This window comes from Limanda limanda, chromosome 14 (genome assembly GCF_963576545.1).
Source record: "Limanda limanda chromosome 14, fLimLim1.1, whole genome shotgun sequence".
In the NCBI taxonomy this organism is placed as follows: domain Eukaryota; kingdom Metazoa; phylum Chordata; class Actinopteri; order Pleuronectiformes; family Pleuronectidae; genus Limanda; species Limanda limanda.
In genome coordinates this window covers 15,054,058-15,078,110 of record NC_083649.1, presented here as the reverse complement: position 1 = coordinate 15,078,110, position 24,053 = coordinate 15,054,058, and the positions used below count along the sequence as shown (strand labels likewise).

The following is a 24,053-nucleotide window of genomic DNA, read 5'->3' as shown; positions in this document are numbered from 1 at the left end:
TTTTTTTTCGAGCCGTTTGGCAGGGCTGTGTGGCCTGCTCACTGGTGGGGCTTATTTTCTCTCTCCCTCCCTCGTTCTGTCTCTTCTCACTCTCATTCTACTCCCCCTTTCACTGATTCTCTCAATCACCGAGCGCCCGTCCTCCTCTCTCGGCCTCGTGCTTCCCCCTATCTCTCCTTGTGGCTGCTGCTCATTCACGACTTCCATTTGAAAACGCAACACCTGTATTAGCACCGTATCATTTCATTCTCTCAATTAAAGAAAGTAGAGGCGACTTGTTGCAAATTTACATCTGGCAAGAAAACTCACAAATAGCCGTCTCCACAGAAGTTGATAAAATATATTTTCTCTAAGGTAGCAGAGCGGCATTGAGAGGCGAGGGAGGATGAGAACGCTTCCGCACTGAATCAGGACCGTGCTGCTGATTTTTCGTCTGGCACGGCCAATCTTGGGAGGCTGGAAAAATAATTTGGTCATGGCTGTGGGAGGTTGTTGGGAGTGGGAGGCGTGTGGGGGGGGAGAGGGTTTTGCGGGGTGACTGGTTGGTGGGAGGGTCGGGTTTTGACCGTCTCGCTGTGGTGAAAACATGCTTGACACTTCATTCCTTTCCAGTTAATGTGGCGCGGACTGCAGGATGTTAACCCTCTGACTGCCTTGTGACGCTCCGGCTCCACTGTTGCACAAGGCGCAGTCCTCACCGCCACTTCCTGCTTTACAGCGGCGCCGGCGCTTAAACATTCCAGGACGGTTTTATGGAAGAAATCGGTCCTGTCAGCCGTGGGAGGGACGGTTACACTATACATTATTTCCCTGTAGCACGTCTACATTAGCCGAGTGTAATACCGTGAGACAATATGACAGGCCTGCTGTGCAATCCTCCGAAGCTGTCATGGTGATTTGAAAATTTGACCATCACATGCCAGATACTCTTTGTCTGGGAGAATCTGGAAGAGTTGAGCCACGATTCCTTCAACCATCTGCCTCGTATGAATTACACAAAAGGCGAGACCGGCACCAGAAAAACATCCACAATGTTGCCTGGGAGACAGAGGTCACATGAGAGGGATGAGTCACAGTCACCCAGAACTACCCAGAAAGCAACACTATTGAGCGGCCCTCGCATCAAGGTGCTCTTTACAGCCTGGCGACATGCGGGAGGATTAGTGTCGTGTCAGTGCATAAACGACAGTGAGACGCTGCCCTTGGCAAAAGACAAGTATACAGTTAAACTTAATGGGGCCAGAATCCGATACCTCAATAGGAATCCACTTCTGTGCCAGGCCCTATTCTTTACTTTCTACACACACACGGCACTATGAGTATATCAACCTGTATCTGACCATGGGTCCACTGCTGTGTGTGTGTGTGTGTGTGTGTGTGTGTTCACGCAGACTGGAGAGTAGGGAGTTAATGCAGGCAGGGCTGTGGCAGTCCTCCTGCCCCTCAGCCAGATTAATCATGCAGGAGAGACACAGCAGGCCCCCGTTCATTCTGCCTGGGGGTGAAGCTGTGCCCGCATGCTCTCCGTATCACATGGCCCCGGCCCCCCCTCCCATCTCTCCTCTCTCTCTCTCTCTCTCTCTCTCTCTCTCTCTCTCTCTCTCTCTCTCTCTCTCTCTACTGGGGGTGCTGTGGATGGGGCTGGTGGAGGAGGAGGAGGAGGGGGGGAGGTGAGGGGTGGTGTGGTGGAACGCCACAGCACGCAGCATAGCCTTTCTTTTCTTTCCTCCACACTGTTTTTTTTTCTTCCTCTCTTCACTTCCCCTTCTGTGGGTGTGAAGCGAGTGAGGCAGAAAAAAAGAAAGCGAGAGAGAGAGAGAGAGAGAGAGAGAGAGAGAGAGAGAGAGAGAGAGAGGGAAACAGGCATCCATCTCTCATGCAAGGAGACAACAACAGCCTCTTTTTTTTTTTATCTCCCATCGGAGGGCCCTGACGACAGCAGTGGCCGGGGCTCGCTGGATGAAGAGAAGTGTGTGTGTGTGTGTGTGTGTGTGTGTGTGTGTGTGTGTGTGTGTGTGTGTGTGTGTGTGTGTGTGTGTGGGGAAGAGGGGAGGTGGGTCAGGGTGTGTGTGTGTGAGTGGGTGGTGGTGGTGGGGGGGGGCATACCAAGGGACTCGCCACAGATATCTCCTGGAAACTGCCCGACGATGTCTCTGCGCATCAGAGAACAGCCACGGCCATTGTGTGGCTCGTCCGGGAGCCGGGAGACGCAGGCGGCATCGCACACAGTTGCGTGCTTTTTTAACAGCGTGTGTGCACAATGGGACCTTATACGTTTCATGATGTGTTACGTTGTGAGTCTTCGGGACGAGGAGCCTCCCTGTACATTTGATCGTACACAGTTCCTTGTACAGTGAGACATGTGGGACCCCCTGCAGCCTGCGTGGCAAAGCACTTTACACACGGGAGCGTCGGGGTAACACACCTGTGCCTGCTCCTCTGAGCTCGGCCTTCACACACACCACAACATCCCTGTGTGATCGGACAGCACGTTGTCGTTTTGCGTTGCATGCTCGCCTCCAGAGTCTGATGTTTGACACAGAGATTAGTAGGGATGGGGATTTTTTTTTTAAACATATTTATTGGTTTATGCAGGGGGGATATATGGGGGGAGCAACATCACCCCAGAGCATGTTGACCAGCTCTTGTTTTTGCACAAGAATCTACACATACCCAAGCAGTAGCATTGTATCGCCTACATGCAAACAACAATAGCCTACTTTTTGTTTATTTCAAAGTTTGTATTTTAAGTAAACTTTTATTCATTCTATTTAATTTACCTTTTATTTATTGTTTAAAAGTAGCCTAGGTGGCTTACATTTCTTAATCTGTCAGTTTGTGTGCAGTTGACAGGGGCTATACAATAATAGGGCACATTTTTATTTATTTTCTCTATTGGCTGCCCGGCAGTCATTAAGTTAATGTTAATATTTGAAATAAACTTGTAAAGCTGTAAGTGAATTTGACTGTGTTGTGTTTGAAGGTATGATTCAACATTTTTCCATGGTCCAGTATTTAAAAAAAAAAAAAAAAAAAAAAAAAATCCCAGGAAATCGTGATATCGAATCGCAATACTTACAGAATCGCAAAACTCACAGAATCGCAATACATATCGTATCGCCACCTAAGTATCGTGATAGTATCGTATCGGGAGGTCCCTGCCGATTCCCGTCCCTAGAGATTAGGTCAAGTGTATCTGGTCTTTTTGAATAAATCAAAAAGCCTTTGACAGAACTTGTGTATAATTTAGTTTTACCTAATAAACCAGGAAATCCTACTGCGGCAGGGTGCCCTGAGGGTTAGGCCTGACTCAGTCTATCAGCTGAATGAATTGGCTTCTGGGGGCAACGGCCAATATTTTGTAGGATCCTGTTCTGTTCACCCGACGCTGTTACACGACACAGTCCAACAGGTCAAATGTTTCTCCACATCAAACACAAGCATTGATACTTTTTGTTTGTGCTCCAGACAACATGTTGGCTAATCTCTATCACTTCGCATATGAATGCAGATAAATTAAAATCTGATAAGCAATACATTTCGGTCAATGTGCTCCAGCTCTCTCGCTCTCCACATGGACACAAACAGAAACCAGGAAGTCTTGTTCCGCGCCTCCAGATTCTGCAAATTCACATGCAGGATCTCTTTGTAGAGACTAGGCATATATATATAAATATATAAACTTGAATCTTTCTATGTGTATCTATCTTATGTTGAAAATTATGTATTTTATTAAGTATGAGCCTCGACGCTATAACCTCAGTGAACAACTTATTATTAAATTCAATGCGACTCGATTCAAACTTTCCTCTTCTGTCACTTCTGTGATGTTTTTCACCATGAAGAGATGGAACTGAACAGAACAGCAAAGTAAACATAGTTTTCATTCAAGTTGAGTTATTCAGTTCTTAATGGAGTAGTTATCAAAAATCCCAATGCTGATGCAATTTAAAAAGTTGTAGTTTGAGTCTGTTTTGTATGTCTCTTTTGAGAAAACATCAAGAGCTACAGAGCAGCTCTCCTTTAGGGCCTGATCTGGGGGTCAAGTGGGGCCACATCTGGTCTGAGATGTGAAAAACCCATTCAGTCCCAAAGTGATGCTTATTAAAGTTTGCCCAATAGAATAATATTGCTGTAGTGATGATGGGAGTGATTGAAATCCCTCTCTCTCTCTCTCACACACACACACAGACATGCACACTCAAACACACATACACACACACCTCTCTCTGACTTGAGAGGCTGTTACATTAAATTACGTAAATTCAACCTTAACCTGAAGTGTAACCTAAATGTAACCTTACCCTTGGTTTGTCTTCATCTAAACATCTATTGTTTTTTATTGTAGACACTAAACGTCAATACAGATTCCTGTCACAAAGCATGAGTGATACCGGGACCCCCTACACGTACACACACACACACACACACACACACACACACACACACACACACACACACACACACACACACACACACACACACACACACACACACACACACACTTTTATGTAATGTCCCCTGCAGAGAACACAGTGACTCCTGTACCCTACTTTACTGTCTAAGTGTATAATGTTACAGGTCTACTGTTGCAAATGTAGTGAAATGACACACCACCATACTCACTTTCTCTCACATGTGTGTGTGTGTGTGTGTGTGTTTGTTGCTTTCAATTTATCACTCCCGACAAATCATTCACAAGTAGAAAACATAATTTTTTAATTATACAATTAAATCCTATAGCTCCTATGAGACAGGTGCTACACTCGACTAGATCGAATTACTCAGACTTTATTTAGTTTTAATTCAGTCAAAACTCACTGTCTAAATTTTGATTATGAAGATGGTGTTCAGCATTTATCACTTCATCATTAATCCCTGAGTGGTGCATCCATTTATTCAATGTTGGAGTTTTGCTTTTATTCATCCCACTGAGCTGATTTGTTCCAGTGGAGATCTTCTTTAAACAGATTAGCCAGCTGCCAAACATGGAGGTTTTGGCAGCTGCAGAGACCCTCGATCTGCAATGGAAATCACTGATGGGAATGTGGAAATATGCCTCACAATTCAAGCTTTGGCAAATATTGAAATGCCATTTACAAGCTTGGGGAGCATTTTTTTATTTATTTTTTGACTCGAAATTAAGCAAGAAATGTGTGAGCGCAGTAATAACAAGCTCGGGGGTGGATGTGTGGCCCTGTTGAAATTCAGGTGAAAAATTTACACCGATCCTGGTGAAGCATGCAGGTGGTTTTTTTCCTTTTTTTCTGGGGCTGGACATTCAGAATATATTGTCGCTGAAGGAGCTGCACGGCAACTCAGTGCTGAAGGTTGGATTTCATACAGTCAAGTTAAAATAAATAATGAATTACCTAAGATTATATTTTGTTTGTGTTTGTTAGTTAGCAGGATTACGCAACAACGTGTGGATGGATTACAACTTGGTGAAAGGATGTGGATCTGGATCAGGCGGTTGACCTATTTTTACTTTATTTAACTCACCGTCGTTAATTTCTCAAAGATTATTTACAGATGTTGATGGGAAACAATAGACCTGTTGAGTAGGCTTATATTTATGGGTGTGTGTAATTTGGTGAAAATCTGAAAAAGAAAGCTGTATCAGGTGAATTAAAACCAAATTAATGTTGATTCCATTTGTAATCGACACGATATGATCAAGAAGTATGTTGTTTTATTTATAAAAGAGAAACGACACAAAATTAAATTTTTTTGCAAGATAATTTTTTTTTACAATTTACACAATTTGTATTGCTTCTTTGATTTCACCATGCAACTTTGACATCTGACATACGAATACCTCTCATTGTACAAGTCAGCATTGTAGGATAGAGTTAAATATCCCGTTAAAAAAAAAACATTTCTCCCTATAGAAAATGTAAAAACAAACAAACAAAATACAACCACAAATCTCTAAAATAGCACTGGGGGAAAAAAATAGTAAAAAAAAGGAGCACAAAGCTGGATTATTTGGCAGCTACTGTCTAACTTGCCAGGATTTGATCCACTGGGAATGACAGATGAGGCGTTTGGCACTGTCACTGGTCCACAACAGGTCGCACTGAGACTCCTGCCAGGTGGCATAGGGAAACATACATTGCATTGTGACAAATAAACAACCCTACACTATTCCCAGGGAGGAGACAGCAAGATGAAGGAGGACCTACTGTACCTTAGTTCAACCCATTGTGGCTGCCCGGCCTCACTCTTTTGTTCAGGCAGGCAGAAATTAACAAGAGGAGACGCTGCACACGAGCAAACTGTCTCACAGTAACAGGTGAAAGTAATGGAATTCATGAGTAAACAATATTGTGTGTAAAGGCTTTGTGAATTGGACTAAGGACTGTGTGTGTGTGTGTTATACAATGAGGGATTGTGGAGAGAATCTAGTGAAAACGTGATCGTCATTATGGCAAATACATAAAAAGGTAGAAGTAACGGTTCTAGTGATGATTTGATTGTAATATTTAGTTGCAATTGATTGCTTTGGAATTTCTTTCCCACAAAGTAAACAGTGCTGCACCATCTAAAAGTTTAAAAAAAAATGTACATTCAAGCATTTCCCCAGTAAAACTTAGGGACATTGTGAGCTTCATCATTTCTGAAAGGGCTCGATCAGAGTCTCATTGGCTGATGCTTCACAATAAGTGTCCAGTTTGGTTTTACTTTGAAGAACTCAGATGGGCGACGCCGGGCCACGCTGGGGGGGGCGTCTGCACGTCGGAGCGCGTGGATTACCTGACGCTGGGTGTGGTTGTCAGACGCAAGTGGCTAGGCTTCGAGGGGAGGGCAGGTTTGATGCCCCGAGGAGGGGGTGTGGCGCATTCAGTGCTGAAGGTTTTCATCAGCTGGGCCACCCGGCCACGCCCTGCGCAGGTCGGGGCGCCCCCCGATGGCCCGGAGTCCTCGGAGGCAGCACACTCAGAGACTTGTGATGCACCAATATCTGTAAAAACAGATTTAAAAAGAAAAAGGGAGGATGAGATTTTCTCAGGAGCTGCGACATATGGGTGACAATCTGCTCATCAGATACAGAGGAGACATTGACATTTTATTTATTTATTGTCTTATCAAAAACAAACTGACTCACAATTTTATTTGAGGTTTTAATTGTGAATATTTCAAATAAAATAGGTGTATATTGCTATATATTGAATCTACGTAAACATAATGGAAATTGTATTTGTAATTTTCTTGTCATTGAGGTTTGTTATTCTGCGTGTGCAGTCTCCTTTTAAGTGTTTCACTTCATTTAGATATTCATAAACTTTTTCTTTATTAGGTATTTTAGTACATGATCATCAATTCATGAGTTTTTCCCTCTCCGTTTTCCTCCCCTCTTTGTATTGCATTGTGTAAAACAGTTTTCCGGGCTGCACCTGTCACAGGGGGACCTTGTTTACTGTAAACTACAGCGGTTGTGTCTTGTTGCATCAGCAAACATTGAATTATGAGGTCATGAATACATCAAATCTGAGTCAAAATCAGTTTAAACAGTGAAAAACATCTGGTGACATCATGAGCACTGAGAGTGGCGTGTTCAGCTCCTACGTGTTATTGTTGGAATCCAGTCTTTCTCTACCAGATCATCCAAATACTGTGCCTGGGTCTTTCATCACTCTTGTTCCCCCCTTTTCTTCCGCCTCCCTTTATCCCACTCTGACGGAGCAGAGGTCATCCTCGGTGGAAGAGGGGACACAGCTGGGTGTAGTCTGTGTGTGTGTGTGTGTGTGTGTGTGTGTGTGCGCTCGCTGAGATACTGTGTTTGGAAGAGGGTGTAATTGAGGGAGGAATGGAGGGAGCAGGAGTAACGGAGAGGAGGGAGGGCCACAGGGACGGCAACGGAGAGCAGACAGACGCTGCTCAGACACCAGAAGGCTTGAGGAGCCACATATTTTTAGCGTCATCCCCGGGGGACAGAGATATGTGAGAGCGCCCGCGTGCACGGCTCCAGGCGCACACAAGCTCACACAGACACAGACGCACAGTTTCTAATGGTTGAATTGCAAAAGACACACACACACACACGTTCTCACCTTACATTCAGGTCTGTGCATGCTCTGACAAACACACACACACACACACACACACACACACACACACACACACACACACACACACACACACACACAAACCTGCACTCTTGCATAGCCCTCCTGCTCGTGGATTCAGTCACGCATGATGCAGCCATCTCTGACTAACACCACAGCATAGCACATAGTCACACACACACACACACACACACAGGGAGAGGGAGAGGGGGGGGGGGTCCACAGCCAAAACCACACAGCCACTCCTGGGGCCAGGAAAACCTTTCGAGCTCTTGAAGTTGTGCAGGCATGAAAGGGAGAGACCCAGAGTAGCCTTTAAGGTTGTGTTTTTGTTTATTGTTGTTTACTCTCCCTTCTTCCCTCGGCCCCTCCCTCCCCTCGTGGCTCTTACACCTCCCTCCACCTGCCTCTTCATCTTCCTCTCCCCTCCGTCTTGCCCTGCCTTCCTCTGCCCCCTGACCCGCGGTTCCTGTGTTAATGTCCTCTCGCTGCGCTGCGTGGGCCTGCCTCTGATTGTCTCGTTGTGTTGTGTGGTCACCACGGAAACCTTGGATAGGCTCCAGCAATTGAGGCTGACACGCATTCAGGCACGCACTGGGTGCACACACACACACACACTGACGTAGGCACACACACACACACACACTCGTGGTCAGAGAGTTTTTGGAGCTCAGAGCCTTGGTGCAGGTCTGAGTGGAATGCTTAATAGAGAGAGAGAGACAGACAGAAGGAGGAGGAAGGAGAGCGACTGCTTTAAAGATACAATACAAATATATAAACCTGTGTGTATCTTTTGAGAATATATGTTGAATCACAACCTTAATCCCTCCTCGCAAGTTACCTGACAAACCTGTCTTAACACACCCCCAAAAAAAATGCTCAAACCCCCCCCCCACGCCTTCCTCTGCCTGAACCTCTCCCCAGCAGCTGCATGCTCTCTCAGCTCCGTCAGCAGTCACGCTCATTAACAGGCTACCTGCAAAAAAACACCTATAAAAAGGAACGGGAAAGGAATCTCTGCGTTAAATCACTCGTCCAGTTTGATTAATAATCTTCCCAATCAGGCCTTTTCTCTTTCTTTTTTTTCCTACCGACGCCACTCCTCACATAGCTCGTAAAAAAATGTACAGGGGAGGACAAAGAGGGAGGGAGGGCGAGAGAGCGGTGTCACCGACCAGGCTAGCACAGAAATTAAAGACCAATCTATCTCTTTAAAGACCTCCACGTCTCTCTGGCGAGAAGGAGGGGAAGGGGGGCGGGGGGGGTGGCTGAGGTGGGGAGGTGGGCTGCAGAAGTGGGGCAGAGGGCAGAATTCCCGAGCAGCACGTCTGTGGCCTGAAGGGCAGGCAGGAGAGGAGGTGTGTGTGTCTGTGTGTGTGTGTGTGTGTGTGTGTGTGTGTGTGTGTGTGTGTGTGTGTGTGTGTGTGTGTGTGGTAGCAAGAGCTGTGGGGGGTGGTGGTGGTGGGGGGGCTAGGCTCCTGCGTGGGGGGCTGGGGCCCCTGTCACTTATCAGCTCTGGCTGAGCGTCGCCCAGGGCTAGAGTCGGGAAGCAGCGCTGGAATGTGTGTCCTTCCCTCTGAAGGTGAAGAGAGAGGAGAGGAAAGCCGACCAACAGATAGAGAGAAGGGTTTATAAACACGAACACACGCACACAAACACACACACACACACACACACACACACACTCGCACGGTTCCACATACGTACATATACGCCGCCAGCTGCTGGAGTCTGATACGCTTTGAGGCTCACGCACTTATGCTCGAATTATCACACGCGCTAACACGACACACATTTCTGCATCTCGAAGGTTCCGTTTTAGACTCGACAGGCTCTCTCTCTCTCTCTCTCTCTCTCTCTCTCTCTCTCTTGATCACCTGGAGGCTCGTCCGATATTCATCCCTTCAGTTTGTATGCAGATGACTCTCAACTTTCGACATGGTGTGGGAATTATCAGTTTGGGCCATCACCATCTGTGTTTGTCATCTCGATAACAGAGGATCATGTTTTTTGTGCGAGGAGCAAACTGCTACAAACCTGTGTCAATGCAGAATCTCAACCTCCGCTTTCCCCAAAATGTTTATTCTCTGCTGTAAGAAGAATTTGATCTTTTCAGGTTGTACTGAATTAAGTTCTCCGGTGACAGGAAAGGCTTCAGGTAGAAACTGAAGAAAAATGGAGAGAGAGGAAAACTAACTATACTTTGCATTCTTTTCTATCTGCACCAAATTGCACATACTCATAAACCTGCCTGATTTATGAATTATCCTCTCATATCAAAGGGAATGTACAAAATACCCTTTTGCACAATATTAAAGCGGGAAAAAATCCTGTGTCCGCCTCCTGATCCATATCTGCACCGATGGGGTTCGTTCTTGACCCATGTCCCAGCCTTCCACCGAGTTTGGTGGAAACCTGTTTGATAGTTTTTGCGTATTCCTGCTTTTATACAGACAAACGCAGACAAAACCATATGTTTTTTATATAACATTAAAAAAATCATGGTTTTTACACCGATTTCTGAATCATCCGATGTCTAATTATCTTATTAATCTTATTCTGTCCCTGACAAAAAAGAAAATATCACAATGCATTCCCAACATGAGATAACTCATACCTGCATGTTGTGTTCCTGATGTTTGACAAAAGCTAGAATAGATACTTTCTCTTTGGTGAGACACCTATTACTGTCGTCTCCCTGGTGTAACAAAAAAAAAACAATAACCATGCACCACAGTCTCATCTCGTGCACGACTTATTGAATTAACATAAGGTTTAGTCCAATTTTCCATTGCTAAATGCAGTGCAGCAGATTATTGAGTTCATCCTCTACAAGTGTCGGCCACGCTCTCCGCTCACAGGATGCAGAAATCCTCGTCATTACCCGCGTTCAAAAGAAAACAGCTGAAGCATGAGCCTCATCCCCGTCTGCCTCCTCCTCCCCTCGGACCAAGCTTCCTGCCTTTGTCAAAAACAGACACTCTGTCAGTATTTTTTTTTTGCGTCCGGAGTCGAGACACATTTATTCAGCGCCGTGTTCAGCCCACCTCGACTCCCACCACACCAGCTGTTCCTTTCCCTTTTCTTTCCTCGTCCCTCCATTTCGCCTGTTATCCGCTGCCCTGGCATTGCCCACTGATCTCATATCCAGCGACTAATGTGGGCGCAGGCACTCACTTGCACATGCCCATGCCACTGCAGTTTATTGGAGCTCAATCTTTTGTGCAGATTGTGCTCAGTGAAACTTCCTCATCCAAATGATAAATAACCCCCGAGTTCGCTGCACACGTCACCTCCAACAGATCTTTATACCTGACGGCATTAGAGCAGAAATTCTCCTAAAGCTCTATTTGATTATAACCATTGTGTGTTCAGGTCAGTCAATAGCGAGGAACATGAATTCGCAACAATATCCAGGTTTTTTTTTGTGTCTCGTTTTCTTTGAGAGACTCTACTAAAAATATGTTTTCATCCATTCAGCTATCTTGAACAAACACTAGAAAACATGGAGGCACAATGAATACACTTAACCTTGAGGAACTGTCTGCCATTGTGTCATTATATAGGGAGTTATTGGGAGTTGGAAATGTAATTAGACATTAATTCAAAACCGCACTAGTCAAACATGGCATTGGCCTGCTAACCTCACACTCGATGTTCATTAGAAAGGGAAAAGAAATGGAGGCGAATTATCACTTTTGCTCTAAACTTTCTAAACTCAATTAAATTTCCTCCAGGAGACGTTGCAGGGTAACATGAAGGAGCACAAACCCGTTTCTCCGACTTAGATGTAGGAAGAGCATTTTTCCAGCAGAGGGACCTTATGGAGATGATGTTTTTCAACCAACTCGTGTTTCTTTTTTTTACAGTATCGCGGTTTTCCACTGGATGGTGCTGCATTCACCTCCACACTGTGCATTTTTTCTGCATAACTGGGGGGACTGTATGATGAATGAAGTGTTTGGTCAATTCATGAAAGGCTGTGCTGTGGCCCAGACAGGAAGTGTGAAGATCACAATCATGATTCAATCTTCTGCAGAGCATCATGTGAGAGACTTGGTGACAGTAACAACCACGTCAGGCCCCAAGATAATTATTAAGAAAAAATCTTTACAAAAGACATAATGGACAAAGGCAGAGATATGCAAGTAGCACAGGGAGATGCAGAGAGAGAGTGAAAGACAGTAAAAGAATAAGATATGAAACCCAATGTGATGCTTGTTAGGGGCCTCATAAATGTCTTTGTGTTACAAAGTTACTGACTCTTACTTTGTGTGAGGTAGGAACATTTCAGAAGACAAACCTCCACCCAGGCCCAGCTGTCCACTGATGAAACCACGTTTGAATACACTAGATCCAGATTTTATTTTGGATCTGCACCAAATTGCACACACAATGTCAATCCTCTACATATGCCTGTTTTTTTTTTTTTTAAATCAAGTTCCATGAATTATTTTCAGAGAAACCAACAGAAAATTTGAAAAATTCATTGTTAAAGGAACTGATTGACTTGAACCACACAAATGCATAAAGGTTAAAGGTTCAGTGTGTAGAATTCGGTGACCTCTAGTGGTAAAGATGCATGTTGCAGCTGAACAACCGCCGCCTCACCCTCCTCTTCAAAACATGTAAGAGAACCTGTGGTAGCCTTCAGTTGTCATTAAACTAAAAAGGTCAAGAGATCCAAAGAGAGGATCCAGTCCCGATGTAAAAAATGATTATTTAAATATAACATGGATATATAATATGGACCTTTAACAGTAAATACAAAATCTGACAAAGTAGTTTTAGTGATTTGCTGTTGATTTTTTCAGTTTATATTTCTATCCAAAATCCTTGAAAATTGGTTCAAAAGGAGTTTTACTATATGACCAAGCATTAACAGTTGTACTTCTAACATAGACCCCTGACAATAGAGAGGCTAGCAGACGAGCAGGTGTACAGGGGCGATGTGGTACCGAGACACAAATCCCAGACACACAGGCTTTCTTCCCCTCCGGGCCGGCCTCTTTTCATTCTGCCAGTCCATAAAGATTCCAGCAGGCTGAGGCACTATTTGGCGAGCGCGACGGGTTTGGGGAAATAAATCCTCCTTCCTTGCCGCAGCACTGAGAAGCCTGTCTAGTACGAACTTTGTTCAGAGCGGTTGTGCTCAGCCCTCCACCACAGCCATTATCACACTGAGAGAAGAGGAGCGGTGGGAAAGTGTTTTTCTTCTCTGCTCGGCAGCTTGTGGTGATTTTCATGTAAGCTATCTGCGATGCTGCTGACTCCATTTTCAACCCACATCCGTGTCCTGTCTTTCTCTAATATCTTAAAGGTCCAGTGTGTAGAGGGATATCGGCAGAAATGAAAGACAATATTTATTATTATGTTTGCAATAGTATATGATCACCTGAAACTAAGAACCTTTGTGTTTTCGTTACCCTAGACTGACCCATTTATATCTACATGGGGAAATGGTTCCGTTAAACAGAGTCCGCCCTGTTTGACCTCTTTGATGTTTTTATGTTTTAAGTTGCCTGTAGGCCACCATAGTTTCTCCCACATGCCGAAAATAGTGAATGAGGCAAGAGGCATTCAGCTGATTGCAATATGCAACATCACCTCTAGATGTCACTAAATGCTACACACTGAACCAATAAGATCTAACTATGGAAAAATAACAGAAGTTATAGAGAAAGATAATAGTCTGTAACTAGAGATGGACGACATGGTAGCTCCCCAAAAGTGAAGCCAAATCCTCCTTATCGCCAGCTGGTGGCTGACTGCAGTGTGGGTCATAAAGCCCAGCTTTCTCTATGTTAGTAAATGGAACATGGACCAAATTAAAAAGTCAAAGTAATACCAATATTTTTTCTCAAGGATGGTCATCATTTTAGGTAGTTTTTCCCACACTTATGTTTGTTCATGTGTTCATTTTTCTTTAATGTATCATATATATGTCAAGTCAAGATGGCGGCACCGGTATCTTGGATATTTTTGGCAGCAATTTTATACATGAAAGGAGTTCATGTACGTGTCTTCCATCTTTGTATTCGGTAAAGTTTCAGGGATTGCAACCTTTCAGTGGACGTCTCTCTTAGCTGTGTTTAACCATGAATACAGCAGCCATTTATAATGTTGCCATTCATGTATCTTTATTACTGATTCCACGTGGGAAAGATCGCAGAAAAAATGCTCAATAAATAGAAATAAACTATCTATAATAATTCATTTATGTATATATTTATTTATTTTTAAACCCAACATATACCCTTACCATAATGCTATGCTCACTCACCTTTCGAAACGTTTGCTTCCTGGGCCTGTTGTGGTTCCTGAGAGCACAGACCACTCGTGGTGGGTGCCCTCGACCCGGAGTCTGTTTTGACAGTGCTGCTGGGGGATGAGTACGGCGCGGCGGTGGCCAGCCTCAGATTTGTGAAGCCGGGCCTCCCGCTGACAGAGCCTGGTGCTGCATTTGCAGACGCCGGTCTCACGTTGACAGGGCTAACTCTCACGGGAGCCCTGGAGCAGATGGAGGGCTCGGGAACCGACTTGTCCTCCGTCGCACCGACTGTCGTCAGCTCGGGCTGTGGAGGGAAAGAGTGACAAAAGAGGACAGGGGGAACGCGATCAGTGTTGACAGCTAATTCACATACAGTGGAATTACTGTCATGTTTGATTAAATCATTGGATAAATGATTCACCAAATTACAGTTCTCCAGCGACTACACTGCGGCATAATGAAACACACAGAACTATGACCACTGATTAGGAGTTTAAGGTTGTGTGGAGAGAAAATTATAAGGTGACTTGGAAATCAAGCTGCCTGGCTAATCTTCTTCCCTGATCTTACGCCTCCTTAATCAGCAATTGCAATCCCCTCCTCTATCACGCTGACTCCGTCCTCTCTATATCAACTGAGAGAAAAACCTGCAGCAGTGCTACTGCTACATCTGCAGCACCCAACCAACCCCCTTCCTGTTTGCAGGAACAAATCATTCAATCTACAAACAAGACACTCAGCAAAGTAATGAATCTTGTGAGAGGAGGCTTAGGCGCTGGATTCTTGGCTGTCGGACTGGCCAGATCTCCTAAGGTGTGGATGTTCATTGCCACATCAGCATGAGTTGGCCAGAGGGATTTTGTTGGGCCCTGCTATATGGAGCCGGCAACGGATATAAGAAGTAGGAGAGGGAGAGACATTTCCTTCTGTGGCGAAGAGGACGGAAAAACCGAGGATAGAGGAGAGCTCACGCGCGCCCAAACCTCGGGAGACTATCCCACAATCCCATCCATCTGCGACTGACGCATTCTCTATCTCTGGCGTTTTAATTCCCCGATCAAGTTCATCAACCATCTGTTCTAGGGCAGTCCAGAAATCCTGCCTTGCCTCTGTGATTCAGCTGTTCTTGCGGCGTGTGTCACCTGCACACACACTTACACACACACATACACACTAAAACACACATGCACTTCCGCGCACAAGTGCACACGAAAAAGAAAGAAAGCGAGGGGGAGATGGAGAGCAGAAAACTCCCCCGACAACCCAAAGGCAGGAGCGATGATGGAGCCAGTGGGAGGACAGTTCGGTTCAGCTGTTCCCCAGAGAGAGCTCTGAGGGGTGCGGCGGCTCAGACGAGACAGCGCGCGGACAGGGAGAATGCTGGGAGAAAGATTATCTGCTCAGAGGGCTGGGGAGTGAGGGGACAGCTGGCCTAACCACCATTTCCTGTTACTCGCACGAGGGTGGGACTGTCCTGAAAAAACACGCGCCGGCACTTTAAGGTCACATTTCAAAGGAGCTAAAGACGTGGATCTCTGTTTTGTTTACCGCACCTTTTATATTATATTCAGGGGTTGTTTATAATAGTGTGTTTTTCTGCGTAGATTGCACCTGAACACAATCAGTTTGCTTTGCTTTACAAAAAAAATATATATTATTGACTATTATCAATACTAAGCAATAAAACAATTGAATCATAATGCTTTCATCTGGAATTCAGGAATAATCTTCAACAACTGCCTGAAATCACAGGTACCTTCTCTGCTGCTGGAGGTGATGAATGCTCGCTCACTGACACCTGTGGGTTTAACAAAGACATTACATGAGTGCTACAGGCCAAGAATACAGAGCTCAGTTTGTGGAGTGCAGTGGCCTGGACTCACCGGCAGAGGGAGTAAAGTGCTTGTGTCCTCGCGTTTCTCCTGTGGGGAGAGAGACACAGTGCCATGTTAGATGATCCGAGAGGCGACACGTCATCCTGCCTAACTTTGAGTCAGTCATGTAATTGGAAACAGCAGGGAAACAACTGTCAAAGTATTTAAGAGGTTTTTAAGTGATAAAAGAAAAAAGGGAGGATATGAGTTATTATAAAATTATACGATTCAAAAGCACTTGTTCTAAACCTGCCTGTTTGGAATGGACTGTTCTTTTGTCCTGTGTTTAAGCTCTGCAGCTACTTCACTTTTTATTGTTTTGTCTACTGGAAGTTGTGTGCAGAGCTTTCTATATGTCTATGTTGCAGAGGGAAGTTAGAACATTTTACGTTCATCCTACCTGGTTTATCTGTGATGAAGAATTTATAGTCAATGACATAAAACTGAAAAACCTTTATTAATGTTCAAATATGTAGTTTATTTATACGTTTGATTTACTGAGCTGTTGTTCGTACATTACATGTCGGTACCATCTTCAGAACCAGGCTCGGAACTCTGGCTCTAATTCGGATTGATATAAAGAATTGCAGCATCAAATTGAATGCGTGGCGAATGTTTACTTTGATGACAAGTTACAAAACAGGAAGGGAAATACAAAAAATTAGATTATGAAAATGATGTGGCCGTCATTTTGACTCGAGGTTTGACCCAGTGGTCGACCGCTGCTGTAGTTTATCCGTGAAGGTAGAAAACCTGTTCAACTCGACGTCCCGCCCCTGTCCTTGTAAAAACTAGCTATAGGGACACTAGATGAAAATTGGCTTATACAGCTTATACAACTCCGGCTTATTTTCTGTCCGTTGATCAATGAGCTCTGTACGTGTGTTAATTAAATAAGCATAAATAAATGATGTGCCTGCAGTGAAGCCAGTGCCTGTGTGAGCGTTTTCCCAGTGAGCTTCACAGCAGCCTCAGCTTCACAGCAGCATCACGGCTCAGGCCAGATGAGACCAGGCATCCAGGCATCCAGCCCGGCTCAGTGTGTGCACGGTTGCCATGACGACACAGCAAATCTCTTTTTAAGATAGCGTGAAAAAAAAGGGACACCCCCCTCCCAAATCCAAAATCGACAGCTCACACACCACCACCACCAACTGTGCACACAAAACGCACACACACTTAACTATCACCACCTTGCGCATGATCCACACCGAATGATTATTCTGACAGAAAACAGAGTCTGGAATTAGAAGAGAAGAGGGGGTTTTTAAAACGAGAGGGAAGTTGGTTTTCACAAAGTGCACTGAAGGTTAAAGTGAGAATGAAATGATGGGGATGTTACATTAGATACGGAGTGGTTGGATTAATGAGGAAATGGATGAGTTGAGAAGCAAAGGTGACAGGACAGGACCTTGGTGTGAGTTGATCTGACAGAGCAGTGACTCTCTGTGTCTCATCAAATCACAGAAACCCTAGGAGACAGTGATTTCACATGAAGAAATATTTCAAACTCGACATCATCCCTGTTCCTCAGCCTGAGCATCAACACAGAAGACAAAATGTTCTTGGGCTCATGAACCAGCAGCACACACCTTTAAATTCAGTGAGATTCCAGGTTGCGTTTTATGAAGGATGTTCTCTCTCTCCGTTCTGACAGGTTCTGTGGTGTTTCTGCTCTTCAAGATAGTTTGCAGGCTGTAAAAAAAATGTAATTTCTCTTTAAATATACAGTACAGTGTCTAGTAGCACACATATTCTCTTGCATGATGTGTCACTCATGATAACTCCCTGAATTTGTCTGTAAAAAACACTAATAAACGTTTCACTCTGTGTGATCTAATGAATCCCTGTGTGTTGTTTATATTACAGAAGTGTATTACTATGTGCTGCTCTGGACACTCTGCGCCTTTCTTTCTCCAAATCCTGAGCAGATGAATTTGGAGCTCAGCTCATCCACCTCCCCGATCAGGATGACAGCCACGTCTCCGTCCCGGCCAAGCAGCCAGCTCACACTCTTACTGTTGGCTGTGGGAAAACAAACAGATGCGAACTACGAGTTATGGGGCTTTTCCAACACTGCCAGTATTTGAAATATATTCTGAATATAAAAATAAAATAAAAAGTGAAAACAAAATAACTGACACAAAGATACAACATATTAATTTCCTCGGCCAAATGTTACTGGGCTTTGAAAGAATGATACAAATTCTTCTCTCGTGGATCTTTTCAAGATTTTGAAATACAGTGGTGGGCTATAACTTAGTACATTTACTTTGTTACTTTAATTAAGTACTTTTTTCATGTATCTGCACTTAACTTTATTGTCAGGTCCCTTTCACTTTAACTGCACTTCTATCAGTACAAATCTACTCTGTACTCTTACTACATTTTCTATTGTACTCTACGACAATGCATTGTGTTACATGTTCACATTGTTTTTTTGATCATTTTAAAAGTAATCAAGTGGTCCATTGATCCAATCAGATTAGACTCCGCCTTCTGCAGTAGCAGCATCACTGGTGACGGAGAGGCCACTGCTGAGTCTCAGACTTTAGATTAATCCCACCCATGACCCTATTTCTCAGCTACAGTCTGTACTATTCCTGTATTAAGACAAATACACAGAAAATTATGCAGTAGCTTATTGCCTTAGGGAAAAGGCAACATTCTGCAAGTACTTTTACTTTCAATGCTTTATGTATATTTAAAAGCAAGTACTCACTTTTACTCAAGTAGAAAGTTTCTGTGGTAAAACGTAAACTTTTGTAAAATGACTACTTCCAGTCAAACATTTAAATAATTATTTTTGAACTACAGTATTGATAAAATCATGACATGGTCAGTTCATCCTGAAATAAAAGTGTCATCTTATTAGCACTGTACTGTATCTGTGATTTTGGTTCATAAACAGGAGCAAGGGCACGTGAAGCAGCATTTCATGTACATGTCAGACATTTGTAAAGAACATCAACATAAACCGGGATGACAGTGTGAGACTCTGCCCAACTGATGTGACCTCATCTTTCAATTTCCTGCCATAAATCCAGTCCTTATTCCAAACCTAAGAAATATCAACAAATAAGAAGTCATGTGACTCTCTCACTTGGCCTCGCCTCCTCTCTCTTTCCTCGTGAGTCCTCAGGAGCCTCGACTCACACAGGCACACACGCTCACGTATATACAAACATGCTACTGCCTTGTGACTGTGTTCAGGAGCACAGAGCAGATACTTTACAGCGATGACCCGGCTGACACCAGCTCAGAGGGTGAGAACGACAGAGAGAGCTCGTTGGGCAGGAATCAGGATAACTAGCTCCCAGCACAAACTGGTTTTGCCAGCCTGCCCTGTGGATCGCATTCCAGCAGGGCATACCAGGAGGACTATGAAAACACAGCAGTCACAACATCACTCGGTAAACAAGCTGACAGCCCAAACTGACGGAAACACCATTGTCAGGTGCATGTGAGACGAATCCTGTCAGCTGGCATTTAGAACTGTTGTATATGCCAGTTGTGTTGGCACATGCCCTAGGTCCTGCTGTAAAAGTTGTGTTAAAACCCTTTCAGATACGTGTGCTGCACCGCCTTGACAAGGTGAACAGAATAATGTTTCTCAAATGAGAGAGAGTGGGTTTCCGTATCTGAAGATATCTTATAATCTAATACGAAAGTTAAGTCAGAGAAACTCTAAACTGACTTATATGCAGTTTGGCCTCATGTGAAAAGCAACAATAAGAATGACATTTAAAGCGTGCTTTACAAGTTAAAAATAATATAATAAAAATATAATAAACAATATGAAACAGATTGAAAATAAAAAAAACAGGAAACCATTGAAAGCATTTTGAAGATCACACGATCACAATTAGACCATAGACACAGAAATAAAAATGTTACAGAGGAGAAAGGATTTAAAAGCAATATAAAATAAAACCTAATGAAATTATTAGTGTAGTATAAGCACACCTATACAAATGTGTCCTTAAGAGAGATTTAAAAGAGGATAAGGAGTTTGGCTCAGGGAGATTGTTCTGCAGAGTGGGGGTCCTGACAGAAAAGGCCCAGTCTCCTCTGGTACTCAGAGTGGTGGGCAGGGCCTTCGCTGAGGACCTCATGGTTACGACCTTTGACACATGTGGTGTCAAAGGATGTGAAATGTTCTTAGGTGCAAGTTGTGAACGAGCTTTAAAGGTCAGCATTAAATCGTAAAATCAATTCTTATATTTACCGGAAGCCAATAGAAACCAGCAGGAAGCTAACATCTGAGTAATATGCTCTCTTTGAGTAGATCTGGTGATGTCACCAGTCAGCCTATACCACATAAACACTACCACACCAGCTTATAGTCATACTGTACGCACACGTAGCTATTAAGTCGGCCAAACCACAGCAAACGTCCCGTGAACTGAAACAGCCAAAGGCTAAATCTGAGCTGGTGAAAGCGAGGCCGGCTTCGCTCTATGTTTAAAAACAAACTTGGCTGGCAACTCTCCACGAAGGCCGATAAAACTCAACTCCCTTTGTTTTGTCAAACACGTACATTTCCTGGATGCTTCCTGTTTCAACCCCCTCCCCCGCTGATTGTTTTGAAGGATAGAGAATTGACTCACTTCCTATTTTTGCACAGAAACATGAACTATACAAAATTTTCTTCCGCTCCACAGAGGCAGGGCCTGTCTAGGAGTCAGGGACCATGTGATCGCCAGCCCGCGGCCTCCATCCTGGCCTGCGTGGGACAGCTGCATCGGTCATTGAGAGACAGAAAGGAGCACTGTTCACTCACGGAACAGCTGATAGTAAGAGCTTTGTTATTGTTTGAGAAGATGTGAAGGATCACATTTCTGCGTCAATCAGAGTTAATGTGGCAACTGCAGTCCACTGGTTAAAAGTCATTCCGGTGGGTTGTCAGTTTCCTTCTAAACATCCGCAGTCTGCCTACGTCATATACAATGCCTTATTTGGACTGGTATTTATTATAAAAATACCGATGTCATTTATTATGCAAGAGTCATTACACCACTTCCCAAAGTGCGACTCACTACCAGTGCAGAGAAAATGCAGACAGGCCAGATTGTGTAGCATGTGTCAAACCAGTTTGAGGACACACTTGTGGCCTCCTGAGTTTCTGGTGGTTTTGTTTTGTTGGTTGCTACATGCACCTACTCTGACTCTGACTTTGGAGGAGGAGCCAGTTTCAGATAAACCTATTTGCCGCTCACATTGCCTGCATACTTCTTCCCATAACCCCCCTGCGGGTATTTCCTTTCTCGTGGCCTCCATATCTGTCACGCTGATGTTTGCATCTGTCATCTATCAACCACACGTTCCTGACGTCTCTGACCCTATGAACGTTCCTCTTTGCTGCTCTCAGGTTGTCGGGTGAGGTGCGACTTGGAACAAAGTGATCTTCGTGAGAGCCTATGTACACATACGGGCCCATACCGCACATTCATGCTTACGTACATTTAGTTTTTTTCACAGGAATCACAATAGCACCAAGGCACGTCTCTTACAACACTCAGGGTGAATATCATTTTGCAGTGATGTTCCCTGTGCTCTGCTTCTGTAAATATTACATCCTCTTAACTCTGATGTTAACATTACCTCCTCAGCATCGTCCGTCTGATAAACTGTTTAGAACTCGAGATATAAATAGATTTCGGAGTGGAGTGAAGTACAACAGCTCTTCGGTTTCTCACTGTGTATCATTCCGAGTGTTGTCTTCTTTCAAGTCTCCATTTGCTACATCACAGGGACTTTAAATGTGGAGCAGCTGCTGTGCATCAGCTCAGATTTGTATTCTAGGAAACTTTAAACCTCAGGTAAACGCTGTGCCTGTGTTGGCAAACAGCTGTTGAGATGATGGAGGAGCCGAGCTACACCACATCCCGCAGCATCTGTCAAAACCAATGCACACATGCTTCTGCAGTGTGCAAGCTCTTGTGTGCATCCGGTCATACACCACACACTGTGCAAACATCTCGACTAAAAGGTTTCATTCTCCTTAAAAGGCTTTTCTGTCATGGGCTTTGTTTAAAAGTCTGTATGCCTGAAAAGCTTGGAGCTGCACCCTGTCACACTAGATGAACAAGAAGAAGAATAGTTAACAAAGGTGAGGCGGCGCTGGTGTTAGTGGTGGTGATGGGTTGTCATGGCTACCTTTTTTGGGCTTCGCTCGCCTGCACTCGCCGTCCATCTCTTCCCGCTCCTGCTTCTCCTCGCGCTCAATCCAGCGGCGCACCTGCTCCTGGCGCATCTTGAGGAACAGCGTCTTCTTCTGGTCTTCGTTGAGGGCGTTCAGCACGTCCGGGTCGATGTACATGTCCTTTAAGATCTGCTGCAGCATGTTGGCGGCTGAGCGGCGGGTCGCTGATGATGGGGCACCACCCGGTCGGGAGGTCAGAGGGAAGAGGCGCTGACCTTTGACCAGCAGCTTCTCGAAGGTGGACGAGCGTCGGTTTATAGTCTCATGGCGTTAGAAGACATTCATGCTGTCCTTTATCATAGAATCCCTCCTAATATACTCTTCATGATTCAGTGGCACATATGCTGTTGTACACACACTCATACACTCAACACACACACACACACACACTCTCTCTCTCTCTCTCACACACACACACATACACACACACAAAACACACACACACACGCACACACAATCCTGTTTCCTCTCTGTGCTCTGCTGACAGTTTCCCCAGCCCAGATATCAGTTTCCTTTGTCTTCTGTGGTCATCACAGGGACTATCTACAAGAAAGAAAAAGAACCAAAGAACAGTTTTTTTACAAACATGCAGGAGATCATTGAGGTTATTGCCCCACAGAGTCTACTGCTTTCTCAAATTGTCAGCGTTCTATACGTGTCTGGATACTACCTTTCTTTCAAAGCCGAAAACTTTCCTCCAGTGTTTCCTTTTTGGGAAGCCACTCGGTTATCTTGTCCCTCCCTTCATGAATACGGAAGAGCCGGAGCTCGGTTTCTACACTGACAGAAAGACTCTAGTCTGAAATGGGAGGAGATTCCACAGCAATGGAGCTGCTTCTGTCATCAGTGGCCCACCCTTCCCCTCCCTAACACACATCCCTTCCCAAAACCATGTTCCTTTCTCCCATGACATAGCGGCTCCTTATTTTTAACATGGCCAGTCTTAGGTTGAAGGAGAAACACACACACTCACACACAGACAGACAGACACACACACAGGGTCACAGCCTAAGACAGCATGAGCCGGTTTCTCTACCAAGGGGACTGAAACCGACTCCTCCATTCACAGTGGGGAGTTAAACAATGGCTACCACATAAGCAGCACTTGGAGGGAAAGGAAGCCTGTGTGAGACTGAGAAGTACCACACTGCTGGAATACAGATTGGCGTCTGCTGAACACAGTGCAGGGTGCAGAGACGGAAACCCGGGGACAGAGGGAGAGTGAGGAGAGAGGGTGGGGGACACCAAAGGGAAAGGAGTCGTAAGACGAGTGTAGAATTTGCTCAAGTACTCACAGTGGGATGAAGACAGCCGCTCCACAGCAGTGTGTGCTAACTAAGCTGAGAGAGTCAGAGCGCCTGTGGGTCCTCCTCGTCTTTGTGTGTGTGTGTGAGTGTGTGTATGACTGGGCTGATGACATCACAGCATTCCATAATCTCACTCCCTCCCTCTCTCTCTCTCTCACACACACACTGACAAACACAATCTCTCTCTCTCTCTCTGTCAAACACACACACACTTAAATTAAGAAACAGGAAGAGAGCAATTCACAAGTTGACATCACACACTGAAGAGGTTGTAAAAGAGAGAGAGAGGGGGGGAGACAGAGAGAGAGAGAGAGAGAGAGAGAGAGA

At 44.6% G+C, this 24,053-nt stretch overlaps 1 protein-coding gene across 2 annotated transcripts; it reads right to left on the bottom strand.

Annotated features, from left to right (window-relative positions):
• Positions 1–5,694: 5,694 nt before the first annotated feature.
• On the bottom strand, positions 5,695–23,786 carry zgc:100829 (uncharacterized protein LOC445149 homolog). Of its 2 annotated transcripts, none has more exons than XM_061085988.1 (8): positions 23,715–23,786; positions 22,374–22,962; positions 18,095–18,239; positions 17,807–17,909; positions 16,224–16,262; positions 16,097–16,138; positions 14,353–14,644; positions 5,695–6,964 (listed from the first exon to the last, which is right to left on the bottom strand). In XM_061085988.1, the coding sequence occupies exons 2-8, from the start codon at positions 22,558–22,560 to the stop codon at positions 6,753–6,755; spliced, it is 1,020 nt and encodes a 339-aa protein (XP_060941971.1). In that variant the 5' UTR covers positions 22,561–22,962; positions 23,715–23,786; the 3' UTR covers positions 5,695–6,752. The 2 variants fall into 2 exon arrangements, with proteins under 2 accessions (XP_060941971.1, XP_060941972.1); XM_061085989.1 differs by lacking the exon at positions 23,715–23,786 and adding an exon at positions 23,090–23,156.
• Positions 23,787–24,053: the final 267 nt, after the last annotated feature.